The 16,167-nt window shown below is 37.0% G+C and overlaps 1 protein-coding gene across 1 annotated transcript in view; it reads left to right on the forward strand.

The window, feature by feature from the left end:
• Positions 1-16,167, forward strand: part of MED14 (mediator complex subunit 14) — a 79,073-nt gene that overhangs the window by 12,224 nt on the left and 50,682 nt on the right. Inside the window, exons 2-10 of the mRNA XM_006864268.1 lie at positions 352-378; positions 4,651-4,756; positions 9,289-9,462; positions 10,148-10,277; positions 10,904-11,032; positions 11,318-11,425; positions 12,843-12,975; positions 14,173-14,323; positions 14,805-14,916. Of these exons, the coding sequence (XP_006864330.1) occupies positions 352-378; positions 4,651-4,756; positions 9,289-9,462; positions 10,148-10,277; positions 10,904-11,032; positions 11,318-11,425; positions 12,843-12,975; positions 14,173-14,323; positions 14,805-14,916 (1,070 nt within the window). The remainder of the gene's footprint in view (positions 1-351; positions 379-4,650; positions 4,757-9,288; positions 9,463-10,147; positions 10,278-10,903; positions 11,033-11,317; positions 11,426-12,842; positions 12,976-14,172; positions 14,324-14,804; positions 14,917-16,167) is intronic.

Consider the following 16,167-nt stretch of genomic DNA (forward strand, 5'->3'; position numbering starts at 1 on the left):
CCATTGAATACAGGGAGACTGGCAACTGGCAGGAGCAGCTGAGACCGTTTTGTTCTTAAAAGAATATATTTTTTGACTATGATATAGTGTGCTAATAATGGCTTTTTAGGTGCTTCCCGTTCATGTAAATCCTTTTGATGGTTTCTGAATGGAGAGAAAAGTTCCTTTGTTGCTTTTTTTAAGGACAGCCATATTGCTGGAAATGCATAAAAATCAAGAACTAGCCCTTGAGACTGTTTACCCAGTTTTCTGAAATGCTAAGATGTTTAATAGAATCAAATAAAGATTATAATTAGCATTCTGATGAAGGTATGTATATCTTTAATCCATTTTCTTTTTTTTCTCTCTTAGACTGCCAAGGAAATCTGATGTGGAAAGGTGAGTATGAAAAACACCTTAAATCTGCATTGATATATATATATGTGTGTATGTGCTGTAGGACTGTGGATTGGTGAATTTTCACCAATTTTAGGAAGTCCATGGTACTGTAAGTTTTTTCATCCCTGGAAATACTTGGTGTGAGACCAGCTCTGAACCTTTATTGTTTGACCCACCTGATCAGTCGTGAGGCTGGCACAGGCCCGTCCAGTGTTTTGTTCTGTTGTGCACAGGGTTGCTATGGTCAGAACTGACTCCACAGCACCTAACAACGTGAAAGGGACAAGATCAGTGAAGTGGGGTGTTGAGGAAGATGTATGAGATACAGTCACTAATGGAAGAAGCCAAAGAGCAGGCTGGCTTTAGAAAGTTGACTGCTAATTTGCCATTTGCTGCAGTGATAATACTAGATATCTTTAAAAAATTAACATTTGCCTACTGCTGTTGATGTGGCACTGTATGATAAGCACTGGACTGCAAATTACAAGGTTGGCAGTTCAAACCCACCAGTTACTTCTCGGAAACTCTGTACAGGGTCACTATGAGTCAGAACCGATTTGACAGCACTTAACAACAGTGAAAACATTGCTGTTTTATAGTTGAGAGAATTTTAGTTCCATTGGATTTGGGGACCTAAGACATAACTAAATACTATTATGTTTCCATAATGAGCCCTGGTGGCAAAATGGTTAGGCGTTTGACTGCTAATGGAAAGGTTGGTGGTTCAAACCTATCAGCTGCTCTGTGAAAGAAAAAACTTGTGATCAACTCCTGTAAAAATTCCAGCCTAGGAAACTTTATGGCACAGTTCTAGTTTTTTCTGTAGGGTTGGTATGAGTTGGAATTGACTTGACAGCATGTCCCTCCAACTGTGTTTCCATAGCTAAAGGAACAATATAGCTACCATTTCAAGAGGTAGCATATGATTAAGAGCCAATGGTATTGAAGGAAGAAGCCCAAGTGCACTGAAGGCTTGGCAAAAAGCAAGGCTCCAGGAATGGTTGAAATACAAATAGAAATCTTTCAACAAACTGACACAGCACTGGAGGCATTCACTCATCTATGCCAAGACATTTGAAGACAACAACCTGGCCAGATGATTGGAAGACATCCATATTTGTGCCCAATCCGAAGAGAGGTGATCCAATGGAATGTGGAAATCATAGAACAGTATCATTAATATCACATGCAAGTAAACTCACTGAATATAATTTCAAAACAGTTGCAGCGATACATCAACAGGCCAGAAATTCAAGTCTGATTCAGAAGAGGTCATGGAATGAGGGATTTCATTGATGACATCAGATGGCACTTGACTAAATGCAGAGAATACCAGAAAGATGTTTGCTTATGCTTTATTGACTATGCAAAAGCTTTTGACTGTGTGGATCATGCCAGACTTTGGATAGCATTGCAAAGAATGAAAATTCCAAAACACTTCATTGTGTTCATGAGGTACCTGTACATAGACCAAGAGACAATTGCTAGAACAAGGGGACACTGAATGGTTTAAAATTAGGAAAAGTGTGCATCGGGGTTGTGTCCTTTCCCCATACTTAATTTAATCTGTATGCGGAGCAAATAATCTGAGAAGCTGGATTACATGAAGAAGAACGAGGCATCAGAATTGGAGGAAGACTCATTAATAACCCGCAATATGCAGGTGATACAACCTTGCTTTGCTGGAAGTGAAGAGGACTTGAAGTACTTACAGATAAAGATGAAAGACGACAGCCTTCAATATGGATTGTACCTCAGTGTAAAAAAAGTTAAAATCCTCACCACTGGACCAATAAATAACATGATAAATGGAGAAATTTTGCTTGAATCAACTATCCACATTCATTTTGCTTGAATCAATTGTTCACATTCATGGAAGCAGCAGCCAAGAAATCAAACGACATATTGCATTAGGCAAATCTGCTGCAAAAGACCTCTTTAAAGTGTTAAAGAGCAAAGTTTGCAGATTAAGGTGCGCCTTACCATAACCATGGTAGTTTCAGTAGCCACATATGCATGTGAAAGTAGGATAATGAATAAGTAAGACCATAGAAAAATTGATGCATTTGAATTCATGGTATTGGTGAAGAATATTGAAAATACCATGAACTGCCAGAAGAACAAACAAATCTGTCTTGGAAGAAGTACAGCCAGAGTGCTCCTTAGAATGGCGAGATATCATCTCTCTTACTTTGGGCGTATTTTCAGGAGGCAACAGTCCCTGGGAGAAGAACATCATGATTGGAAAAGTAGAGCGTCAGTGAAAAGGAGGAAGACCCCCAAGGGATGGATTGACACAGTGGCAGCAGCAGTGGGCTCAAATGTAACAACAATTATGAGAATAGCGCAGGACCGGCAGTGTTTCATTCTGTTATGCATTGGGTCACTATGAGTCAGAACTGACTCAGTGGCACCTAACAGCAACAAAGGAACAAGATAAATGAAGTTTTCAAGGAAAGCATGTAATGGGATTTCAGTTGTTTCCACAGGCTAGGTTACTTGACAAAATCTTTGTCATTACTTATGCTGCTGGATTGGTTTTTTGTTTGTTTTTATATCTGTTCACTAGGGAGCTTTTAGCACTTATTAGCGACTATATGCCGCCACCACCCTACAAAGAAGCATATTGCTGTTGAGTCGATTCTGACTCATAGCCAACCCTATAGGACTGAGCAGAGCTGCCCCATAGGGTTTCCAAGGCTGTAAATCTTTGCAAAAGCAAATTGCCACGTAAGTCTCCCACAGGGCAGCGGGTGGGTTTGAACCATTGACCTTTTAGTTAGCAGCAGAGCACTTAACCGCAGCTCCATCAGGACTCCTTAAGACTTCCCACTCCCGTTTGTTGTTTTCAGTAGAATCAGACACAAATGAGAAAGTAGAGATATAAGAGACAAATGGAGCATACCTGTGTTATGGTTGGGTTGGTCAGTATTAAAGAAAGGAAATGATAGTCAGGATTTGTTCTGTCTGGTTAGGGTTGAGGGTGAAACCATGGTCTTTTGGAAACCAACTCATAATGCCTATCACTTGAGACAGTTTGGTGCCAGAAAATCTTATTATAGTCATTTATAAAGGAAGCCCTTTCCAGTAGAGGAGCTTCTTTGGAAAACCAAGTTAATAATATTACAAGTATGTTTGCTCTGGGAGAGGAGCAGAGAGGCCTTGTAAGATGCTGTGGAGTTAGAGTGATGGAACTGAAGTGCCTACCAGGTCTTAATGTACATGCACCATTTCTGCTGTGTCTCAGTCTTGCCCGTGATGCTCTGCTTACTTATCTCTTTAAGGTCCTTCACAGGTACTGGTAAAGAAAGAGTCATAGTGTGGTCTGTCCTTGATTCTTTTCTTTCTAGTACCATTGCTGGCTGATCTTTAAAGAACCTCTTTTAATAACATTGGAAGGCTTTCTGAGCAGATAATAAAAATACTGATAAGAAAAAGCATTGTAATGGATAGAGCATAAATATAGATACATATCCTCTAGCTTTGAATGTCAGTGGCCCCAGGTAGTACAAATGATTAGGTACATGACTACTCGCTGAAAGGCTGGTAGTTCAGACTCACCCAGAGAGTCCTTGGAAGACAGGCCTGGTAGTCTGCTGCTATGAGATGACAGCTTTGAAACCCCTCTGGAACACTCCTACTCTGCACACCAAATCACAATGGACTCTGCTGCAACTAACAACAGCTTTTATTTTAGTAGTCACTTTAAAAAACAACAACAACAAAAAAAAACTTTGCTTGGATAATTTAACATTTCCACATTGACACTGGAATTAGTTTGGGAAGCATTGAGTTCTTTGATTTTTCAGCTTTGTAAATCATGCATTTGCAAGATGGGAAATTGCCCTTTGCTTTTGTACTAAGAAGAGTTTCAAGTTATGGTAAACATTTACTTCAGTTGATGCTCTTTATCAAAAAAGGTCACATATGTGTGATTTTTAACTCCTAAGTTTGGTACCATCTGTCGCTTCCACATAACATGAATTGTAAGAATTTAGTAAACTTTTATTATAATATAAAATTAATTAAAAATATGACTCATTGCTAAAACATTTTATTGGATTTGTTATTCTAAGGTGAAAAGGTAAGCATATCCAAGTTTTATACAAGAAGGGTGAAAATAATATAAATCCTATTTAGTTAAGTATAATTGGTTCATTTTGTTGTAGTGATTGTAAATGTAAGATTGGTTCATTTTTGAGCTCAGATAAAATAAATTATAAAATATTCTCCCTAATATTCTGGTTTATTAAGAGTTGTTTTATTTTATAGGAAAATAGAAATAGTGCAGTTTGCGAGCCGAACACGCCAACTCTTCGTTCGATTATTAGCTTTAGTAAAATGGGCTAATAATGCTGGCAAAGTGGAAAAATGTGCGGTGAGTTAACCTTTTGTTGTTATTTTATATAAAATAATAATTTTAGAATGCTAACTTATAGACATAGTTTTGAGAAACATTATGTGAGTACTTCTTTTTCTGTTTGATGTGTAATATATTTTCATGGAAAGTTAGTATTTGTTTCTGGAAGCCTGGTCAGAAAGAAGAATGGGAGTTATCTGGAGAAACATCATTAATTATTCTGAAAGACTTCATATATGCTGAGTTCCAAACCCAGGATTCTTACCATATGGACAGTTTTCTGCTGATATCTTCCGTCAGATTATCCTGATCAAATGCTTGAAGCATGTTTGTATAACTCATCAATTTTTTCCATATCATCTGCTTGCGTTTCCCCGTAACTTCGTCCCAGGAAGATATAGTGTACCAGATACACTGACCGTTGTTAAGTGCTGTTCATCATTGTAACTTGTAAATCGAGGACTACATGTATGTTCAAATCATTTCTAAATGTTCTTAAGTTTATCAGGCTTGCTAGATAAAGTCAACAGCTCCACACTATAAAGGTACCATAATAAATTTATTCTTGTTGTTGTTGTCGTTAAGTGCTGTTGAGTCGATTCCTACCCATACCGACCCTGTATAGGGTTTCTGAGGAGCAGCTGGTGAGCTTGAACCACCAACCTTGCAGTTCAACGGCTTTGCAGTCTGGCGCATTAACCCACAGCGCCATACCCTGATAATCCAAATTTAAAATATTTTTACAGTCATTTTTGTATGTGCAAATCTATGGGGACTAGCCCATTTCATAAAATTTCACTGCAGAAGGAGATCTATAACACAATCATATTTCTGCATGTCCTTATGATTTTCTTGGCGTCTTAACTCAATTTTGGCCTGCTGCGTTTCATTATCCTGTTTCACTAGACTCTCTCCCCTCCGTTTTTTCCCTTTGAAACTGAAAAACAAAACCTGGTTTTCACTGAATTAATGTTCAATTTCAGCCCTGACAGCTAAACAAATGGCAAATCTGGAAGAAGTAAGATACATCCAGCCACACGTCTTCTGTTTTAAGAAATAAATTGATATTATCTTTCTTTATAACATTGAGAAAAGGTTTATTTAGGGGTAGGATATTTTGTATCATATATTAACTTTTCCTTGGTAACAAAGGGGAAAAAAAGTCTTTTATTCATCTATGTCAATTGTTCATGTAATATGAGAAATTAAAGTTTGTAAACAGAAAGTCTATGTACATTGTTGCGAATCATTCAAAGAATAGATTTTGTTACAACTAGTAAAAAACAAATGTATCCCAATTTTATTAGAACACTTACAGTTCACTTCAGTATTTTGGAAATTAGACACTGGGTCTGTTGACTGAAATGAAACTTAGTATAGTGTTTCTGAAAAACTTAAGGTTTCTTTTCAGTGCTTAGTTAGTTTGGGGTAATCTTTTATTAAAGATGCTCAGATTTGTAGTAAAAAGTTAGGTATTCCTGAAATATATCAAAGCCAAGGATTAAGCTTTTCAAATCTTGTGTTACCAAAGCTCTTGAATCTGATTGGGAGCCAATATTGCATTAATCTTTATTTAATTCATAATATAGCAATCACCTATTAGTTTTCTGAATTGGTGGTTCAATTAAGTCATATTCTGAATAGAGTTTCATACTGAACTCTTACACACAGTTATAGTAATTTTGTGAATGTAGGCACAGATGTGTTTGTCAGAGATAAAGTCTTATCAGCTGGAAAACCAGAGAATTGTGCATGCTTTGATAACTTTTGTTCTCAGTCTAGTTATTATTTAACTAGTCTCATTAGAGGTTCTTAGATAATAATCTTTAGCAAAGAAAAAATGACGTGTGTGTGAATCTATAGCTTATAGAAAGAACTCTGACTAATGGTAAAGCAATCTGGATAATGCTTTATGTAAGGAAACTATCTCATTCTCTCCTAGAGTGTTAGTTTTTTTTTTTAAAGAAATGGTTGTTTAAGTAATAAAGTAGTAATGTTTGAACATTAGTCAAAGCTTGTGATCAATTTAACAAGTAAAAAAGACTTTAGAAAAAAAGTTTACAATTAGATACAAAATACTTGAGAATACAGTTTGATATTCTGTGTGCATATTTTAAAAGTAGGTTATGCTACTAAGGAGCTCTGGTAGTGTAGTGGTTACGAATCGGGCTGCGAACCTTAAGGCCAGCAGTTCAAAACTACCAGCTGCTCCACGGGAGAAAGATGAGGCGTTCTGCTCCTGTAAAGATTTACAGCCTCGGAAACCCTGTACAGGGTCGCTGTGGGTCGGAACCGACTTGACGGCACTTAGCAACAACAAATGCTACTTTAGCTCAAACAAAATATATTCACAGTGTCGAGGTAAACAAGTTCTTACTTGGAATTGTCCTTCTCCAGGATAGATGATTGTCATCTCAAAATAAGATTCATGTAAGAATTCATTTGAAAACAATGGTTAACTTGGTTCAACAGCATAGAAGTATAAGTACCGATGGTTCTTTGATCTTTTTTTTTTTTTTTTTTTTTTAACAGCTTTATTGAGATATATTTCACATACTCTATAATTCCCCATTTAAAGTGTGTAATTCAGGTTTTTTTTTTTTAAATAATTAGAGATGTGCAACCGTTACCACAGACAATTTTAGAATATTTCATCACCTCAAAAAGAAACCCCATGCCCATTAGTTATTAAGCACCCCCTTATCCTAAGCAGCCACTAATTTGTTCACTGTCTCTATAGGTTTGCCTGTTCTGAACATTTCATAGAAATGCAATTGCATAATATGTGGCCTTTTGCTTTCCTTTTTATGAAAGAATAATATTTCATTATAGGAATATTACCATATTTTGTATTTCCATTAATCAGTTGATAGCCATTTGAGTTGTTCCCATCTTTGGCTGTTATGAATAATGCTGCTGTAGACATTTGTGTAAGGCGCTCTGGTAATGTAGTGGTTTTGAATCGAACTGCTAACCTACATGATTTACTAATGATAGTTACTGAAAACGAACTTTGTCTATTTAATTGGTTTCCTAAGTCAAAAGAATGTACCTTAAAGCTAGTGTACTTCTGAGTTTGGCAAGGTAGCTTAGGAAGTGTTTCATTTCCTACCCATGTTTAAGGTTAGAGCGATGTGGGCTAGATAATCCGTGGCACCCTATTAGGGTCCATGCATGTCTTATGGGAGAGCGATCTTTGGTGCTCTTTGGCCTTGACTTTGGTTGATGAGCATTTGTACAATGTCCTGTGAAGGGAGACTTGGGATGACCTAAGTAAGTAAAATCCAATTCAGGAGTTAAGAGAAGCAGGACTCAAATTGGTTTTAATATGCTGAAATCAGATTACAGTCCTGCTTTAGGTTTAGGATGCATATAGGGGACTGTGCTTGAGAGAGCTTTATGTACAAACGATCAAGGCCTTTTAGTGGACCTCACAGTTTCTGTGTGGTAGCAGTATCATGGCTGCTAATAAAAAGTTAGTGACATTGACAGAAATCCATTATACCATTATAGGTCTTCTACCGAGCTATGCTATTCTAAAACAAGAAACAATTTTTGGTTCCACCTTCTCTGGTTATTAGCTGTCTTCCTTTGGACAAAGGCCTTAACCTAAGCTTCAGTTTTCTCATCTACAAGGTTTTGTCTGCTTCCTAGAGTTATGGAAGTCAGATGGTAAGTGTGGGAATACTGAGAACATGTAGAGTATTGTGAGTGCATGATGTGGTATGAACTTTGGGTGCCATGTTTTAAGTTGACCACTAACAGACTGGAGCATTTCTAGGCAATGGAACAATGATGGTATGTCAGGAAATTGGAGCTATGAAGACTTAATGAAGTCATTTGGAATGTGTAGCTTGAGGACTGGGAAGGTAGGTGCTCTGTGTTTGAGGTACGTGAGAGAAGACTTCAGGAATTGTTTCAGAGTGGAACTGGAAGATAAAAGCTTCAAGGAAATAGATTACAATTCTGCTGTGGAGTGCTACTAAGTCAGACTTCTTTATAAAATACATTGAATAGAGAACTTAATAGAAAGGATTTCTGTTTGGGGCACGAAGTTGGGCTGTTGTATGTATCTCTTAATAGGCAACATTTGTTGTTAGAAGACTGAAATTTAAAAATTTTTTATTCTTTATTTTTCCTAACTTCTCATACTACAAATGTGTAATGTTAAGGATGGAGTTGTGGTGTGGCACTGTAGGCTAACACACTGGACTGCAAAGTCAATTTGAACTGCAAGGTCGGTGGTTCAAACCCATCAGCTGCTCCTTGGAAACCCTACACAGGGTCACTGTGAGCCAGAACCGACCCAACGGCACTTAACAGTGTTAAGGATGGGGGAATAAATTGACAAACCTTTTATTTTAAAATGATAGAAAATGACTATTTAATGTCAAATAAAATTGTTTTCGTTTTTCTCATTACTTGGAAATTTTCAGAAATATTTTGAAGTATTTCCTAGAAGCTTGTATTAGAATGAATAAATAATACATAAAGTGAAAAGCAGATCATTTTCAAGGACGCTTAATAGTTTTACCTTTTTTGCTTTAAAGATGATCTCAAGCTTTTTAGATCAGCAAGCTATCTTGTTTGTGGACACTGCTGATCGCCTGGCTTCCTTAGCTAGAGATGCTCTGGTCCATGCGCGCCTGCCCAGTTTTGCCATCCCATATGCCATTGATGTACTGACTACTGGGTCTTACCCAAGGCTGCCAACTTGCATTAGGGTAAGTGTGTTGCCCCTGTGTTTTTAAAAGTTGAACATTTTGGCATTGGATTCCACTGTTTATTTAGTACGTAGTCCAGCAAAAAGCTGTTCCATATTTTTAAAACAAATATTTCATGTAGTTCACTTTTTTCTCTACAGCTAAAATTGTGGGTAAGGTTTTGGGTGGGGATGAGAGGTACAAATGTGAAAATTTGACTTAGGTCTATTTTAGATGTGGAAATACCGCACACTGATTGCTCTTTAGAAGTATTGTTGTTATATTTGCTGATTTATTGCTATTGTGATAGATTTTATACTTTAAAAAGTGGTAGGTGACATCTCTATAGTAGATGGCATCTCTAGTGACAGTAAGTTGGTTTCGTAAGTGGAGCGTGAAGGTAGCTAGTTGACTGCCGTTACTGGCCATCTGTAACGCACTATAGGAATGGTCACTATTAGCGGTGGTGGTTGTTGTTGTTAAGTGCCATCGAGTCAATTCAGACCCATAGCAACCCTGTATAGGGTTTCCAAGGAGAAGCTGGTGAGCTTGACCCAACGACCTTGCAGTTCATAGGACTTTGCAGTCTGATGCATTAGCTCCCAGAGAGGTTCTCTTTGTTAAAGTAAAAACATTTTTGTCAAGACAAGCAAAGGTAAAATATACGCCTCTTTGTGCATCATGAACCATTTAAATCTTTTTCTAGGATAAGATTATTCCTCCTGATCCAATTACCAAAATTGAGAAGCAAGCAACACTTCATCAGTTGAACCAAATTCTTAGACATCGGCTTGTAACCACAGATCTCCCACCTCAGTTAGCAAATCTTACAGTTGGTATGTACCTGAAATTTTAAAAAGAGTTTACTTGTTTAAAAAAGAGAGAATATGTTTCTGAAACAGCCTTTTGGGCTTTAGTCGAAGAAATGTTATTATGATGCTTTGACTACCCTTTTGATGTTGTTTACAGCTGTGAATTGTCAGCCATATTATTTCTCTTTGTTGTTGTTAAGTGCCGTCGATTTGATTCTGACCCATAGCGACTCTGTATAGGGTTTCCAAGGAGCAGCTGGTGAGCTTGAACCGCCGACCTTGCAGTTCAAACGGCTTTGAAGTCTGGCGCATTAACCCACAGTGCCACGACTTTAGTACCTAGAAATACATGGCTGGTATTTGAAGCTGTTGAGTGGGTGTGATCACTTAGGTTGGGAGGAGAGAAGAGCCCTTAGAGTTGAGCCCCAACAAAATAAGTGTTTGTTGAGTTAGAAAAGTTGCCTTTGGTTTCTTGATGAGGTACCTGGAAGTTGGCCATTACTTACGCAAGAACCATTGAATTGTTTGGCATTTAAAAAGGAACCTTCAATTTATTTCAAAATTTCTTACAAGCAAGGCTGCAAGTTCTAGGTTAGCAGCAAGCTGCTGCTTTTCCAGCAAAGTACAGTTCTTCTTCCTTTTTATAAAAGCAAATGGTCGAGTGAAGTTTCGAGTTGAAGGTGAATTTGAAGCCACTTTGACTGTGATGGGAGATGACCCTGATGTTCCATGGCGTCTTCTCAAGCTTGAAATTCTGGTTGAGGATAAGGAAACAGGAGGTAAATCATAAATGCCATCTTGATTGAACTCTTTTATTATATCAATAAAACATTCATACAGAATAATAAATGTACTTAGCACTTTATCCTCTAGTTGAAAACAAATTTCATCACTATTATAGCTACCAAGTGGTCATATAAGTTTAATGCTCTCTAGTTTCCATAAATCATTTATTTATTTCTTCACTTTTAATTCATTGTTAGTATATTCTTACTTAGCTGGTACTGTAACATGACGTGTATGCCTTTCTGATTAACCACCTTCTTTTCTCCCACCAATGGAAGATGGCCGAGCTTTGGTTCATAGCATGCAGATCAACTTTATCCATCAGCTGGTGCAGTCTAGGCTCTTTGCTGATGAGAAACCTCTTCAGGACATGTACAACTGCTTACGTATCCTTCTAAAAGGATGTTGTGTCTTCCCTCCCTGCGTTTCCATTTGTTCTTAGTTCTGAGCTGTAGCATCCTACCTAAGACACCTTCCTCCCATTCTGGGTAGATGTAGGACTAGAAACTGGCCAGTGTGAACAATAATGATACGTCTATAATGAACTAAGTTTTGTTTTTTGTTTTTTTAAAAAAGCTTTCATTGTAAATTGAGTAATAGTTTACATGGGAGAACATCGGTTTTGCACTCATCCTATCTTATTTTGTTTCATTGCAATGATTATAATACCCTTCATGCATCATTTGACAGTATTTGCTTCTATTCTTCTGTTTTTGTTTTTGGGTGCACACAAAAACACTCAGGAATATATGGTCATTTAAACAACCAAAAGGGCACATTCTGCAAGCCAGCCTCCTGCCTTTTTCTTTCCATGAATCCAGAGTCCTCAGCAACTCTCTCTCTCCATGCCATCATCTCTGCCTCCATCTCTGGTATCCCTGCTTCTCTGGTTAGGGTGCTGGGACCTCTGTTCCTGGACTGTAAGATTAACTACTCTCCCCTTTATGTTACAAAACTTCTACCTTTACAATTGTGACAATCACAATTAGTCATGATAACAGTTACTCACTAGTGAATCATAAGAATCCCCATCTCCTTCTACCAGACCCATCTAGACAAGATGAAAGCTATTCATTGGGGATTCTACCTTCCCCTGCACACACTCTGAAATGAAACTCCCTCTTGAAAACTTGTAAGCCTCATTTTAGGTAGCCAGTGTCTAAGTTGCCTGTCCGTATCAACCATGTATACAGAGGGGATAGGATTGATATTTAATGTAAAGATTCCTTTCCTCTCAGTTGGTATTTTAGCTACTACAGCCATAAGTGTAGGTCAGATTTCTTTATTTTCCTCTTGTTGAGCTCTGGTCATCAAGCCATTGAAGCTAGGTTAAATGGGTACTATCTACAAGTTTGGACGTTTTTTGTGTGTCTCCTACCACTTCATATCAACTGGATGCTTCACTCTCAGCTCTAGTCCTCTGTGGCTAGGTCAATGTCCATGGGCTCAGGATATAATAAACTAAGTTTTAAGTTTATTATTGTCTTTGCAAGTCAAAACAAAAATTGATTAGTTAAAAATAGTACCATTTGCAAAACCTGTAGTTTCTAAACTGTGCTGAATTAAGGGGCAATGTGGGCTTTATGGTTTGCTTGTATTCATTCAAATTAAATAGAAAACCTTCTAAAATTATATCACACATTATAATACTTTTTAGGGTAAGTCAGTAGAGAAATGTGATTCCAGAAATTTCCTCTATAGTCCAGTTTTTGGAACTAGAGCCTGTATTCAATGATGTTTGCATGTACTTCATTGGCTGTTGGAGTAAATATTCTATTAGATTTCCTTAATGAGATCCACCAGATTCGTTCTGCTTATCACTTCAGTTAGAAGTGCTGCATTCCCAAACGCTGATGTTAATCCGAGAGCGGTGGGGAGACCTTGTGCAAGTGGAAAGGTATCATGCTGGAAAGTGCCTTTCCCTCTCAGTGTGGAAGTAAGTAAAATTGTATTGTTGGTTTCATGCTCTTAACTGTAAATACTCCATCTTTTTGTTTCTCTTCAACATCTTTAAATATACCAATGGCTGTGTAGCTCTCTTAATGTGCTTTTGTATTGATTAATTATGGATGTCTCAGGCGGTCTAGGGTATTGCATAGACCACCTGGGACATCTATAATTAACTTTTTTTTAAGACCATGGAATGCTTTAAATGCCTAGACATCTATCTATTTGTATTGAGACTTGCCATTGTTAAAAAGTTTGAGCAATTAGTTTATTCTGGGCTCATACCAGATTGTTTCAAGACCATTAGATTAGATGGTTGAGTATCAATTTTTAAAAACCCGTTGCCTTATCACAGCTTTACATTTTAAGATGTACCTTTTTAAAACTTTTATTTTTTTAGTTCAGGCTTAAGCGTCACTAGGAAAATTCACTTTCTTGTATACATGTAATATCTATTCCTTGTATTGAAGAGCAATCAATCTTTATGCCTGTGTTCTACCTTTTCTCTACTTTATAAACTAGATTTAGTTAGGCTTCTCTCCTATGGGTAGCAAAATGCTTTTTGGGGGGGGGGTTTTGGAGAAATTTGATATCAGACTTTATAATTCTCTATTCTCTGTTTTAACTTCATTTGATATTTGAATTAAAAATAAATAAAAGGAGCCCTGGTGGCTGCTAACTGGGGTTAAATCTACCTGTGGCTTTGCAGGAAAAAAATGAAGCTGTCTGCTCCTATAAAGATTTACAGTCTCAGAAGCCCTGTGAAGCAGTTCTACTCTGTCAGTGGCCCTGGGTGGATTTTTTGGAGAGGGATGGCTACCACTTTAGAGTACAGGGTTTTTTGTTGATTTTTTGTACATGTGTTTTATTTAAAAAAAAAAATTTTTTAATGTCATAAATTAATTAATGATTATGGATTTCAAAAAAGCTATGTTTCTCTTCACAAACCTTGAAGGCCTACCATGTTCTGTGCCCTGGAGTGGCGATCCTAACTCCTGGTGACTGCATGTGTGTCAGAGTTGAACTGTGCTCCAGAAGGTTTACTGCCGTCCTGTCAACGAGCAACCAAGTATTAGCCATTTGCACAAGTCAAGAGCTGAAAATGCCCAATACATTGCCTCGATTTTATTCCAAAACTTAACCCTGTGTTGAAATAAGTTCTTAACATTTCCTTTTTCTCTTTAAGTCAACAGGTTCTTGGGAGAAAAACAGGAACAGCATCTGTCCACAAAGTTACAATTAAAATTGATGAGAATGATGTATCTAAGCCTTTACAGATTTTTCATGATCCCCTTTTGCCAGCCTCTGATTCCAAATTAGTAGAAAGAGCAATGAAGGTAAAACATCTCAATGTATTTTTATATAGATTAAATGAATATAATATAGCTTAACATTTATACTTAAACTTTTTGCATAGATTCCTTGAAATACCTAATTATTCCTAAGATCCTTTATGAACTTGCTTGAAATGTGAATTTTTGACTTTTTTTTTTAAACAAAAATGAAAAAATCTGATACTGTAATAACATAATTTTAAAGATGTCCTTTCAAATTTTATAATTGAGATAAATAAGATCACCATTTTGTTTTTTAAGGTCTAGCATTTGGTCACTATGACCACTGATCTATGTTGGTTAGAATGTTATCAGTACTATGTAAGTTAATTTTTAACACCTTCTAAGTTTACTTTCTTTTACTGGTTAACATTTAATCACTGTGATTCTAGCAGGAAATAGCTTGAGCCACATAAATCTTTCCAAGCTTTTAAAGTGAATAATTTAAATTGTACGTGTGATTCTGTTATTCTTGTTGATGCAGATTGATCACTTATCAATAGAAAAACTCCTGATTGACAGCGTCCATGCAAGGGCTCATCAGAAGCTCCAGGAACTGAAGACCATTCTTAAAGGCTTCAATGCCAATGAAAACTGTAGGTTTTTTAAATCAGCATTTCTGTCTTTTGTTTAAATGATTATCTACTTTTGTTGTATAAAAGGGTTTTCTTAAATATGATATTTTCCTCAGTACAGGTTGTCCCTGAGAAGTACTGTTCCTACGACTCTGTTATAAGTCAGTTCTGACATAATTCAAATACCTCTTTTTTTTTTTCTTTCCAATTTTCATTATTGCTTTGTACGAGAGCGAGTCTAAAATTATTATCTGTACTCTGGTTGTAGAATTTATTTTAACCAACTTTTTAAAAAGACAAATACATCATTTTTTGACATACTCTCCTTGTTTATCAGTACACTTTGCCCATCTGCCAACAAACTTTTGTATTTCCTTATTAAAAAATGTTTTGGGCTGAGCTGCAAGCCATGAATGCACCGCGGTCTTCATTTCCTCATCAGCGTGAATCTTCGTCCTTGAAGGACTGCTTTTAGGGGACCAATCAGGATGCTTTAACACCCCAAAATGAAGTTTTTTTTTACCATTTCAGCAGTGTAGACAGGTGGGGGGACGTGCATCAACATGCCCTTGGATAACAGTCCTCTGTGTTTAATCTGAAATTTAGGCTTCAGCTCTTCAGTTAGCATTTCACTATAACGAGCACTGTTGATTGTTGAACCTTTTTCACGATAGTGTTCTAGTACTGGCCCATGAGAATCCCAGAAAACTGTAAGCATCAATTTTCCAGCTATGGTTGACTTTTGAACTTTTTCGTGGTTGGCAAATGAGGACGTTTCCATTGCATACTCTGCCGTTAACTCTCAGACTGTAGTGTGAATCCATGTCTTGTTACCAGTAAGGATTTTTTTTTTTTTTTTGAAGAAACTTTTTCCTTCCTTCAAGTATCCAGATTTTGTTTACAGGTGTTCAAACACTTCTGTTTATGCTCTTCTGTGAGTTGTTTCGGTGCCCATCTCACACAGGCTTTTTGAAACCCAAGTCTGTCATGGATTATTTCATAGGCAGACCACGGCTGATTTGCAGATGATTTGCCACTTAATCCACTGTCACTCATCCTAGTCAACAGAATCATTTCACGCACATGCACAATGTTGTCAGCCTTGGATGGGTGTGTTAATATAACTGGAGTGTGGATAAGTTTTTACTCATTCTCGTATTATCAATATCTTTATAAATCATAACATTGAATATGTATGAGTAAAGAATGCTGAGAATGATAGCATCAGATTACACCACCGAAAGGTCGGTGGTTCAAATTCAACATCTACTC

This window comes from Chrysochloris asiatica, unplaced genomic scaffold (assembly GCF_000296735.1).
Source record: "Chrysochloris asiatica unplaced genomic scaffold, ChrAsi1.0 scaffold00062, whole genome shotgun sequence".
Classification (NCBI taxonomy): domain Eukaryota; kingdom Metazoa; phylum Chordata; class Mammalia; order Afrosoricida; family Chrysochloridae; genus Chrysochloris; species Chrysochloris asiatica.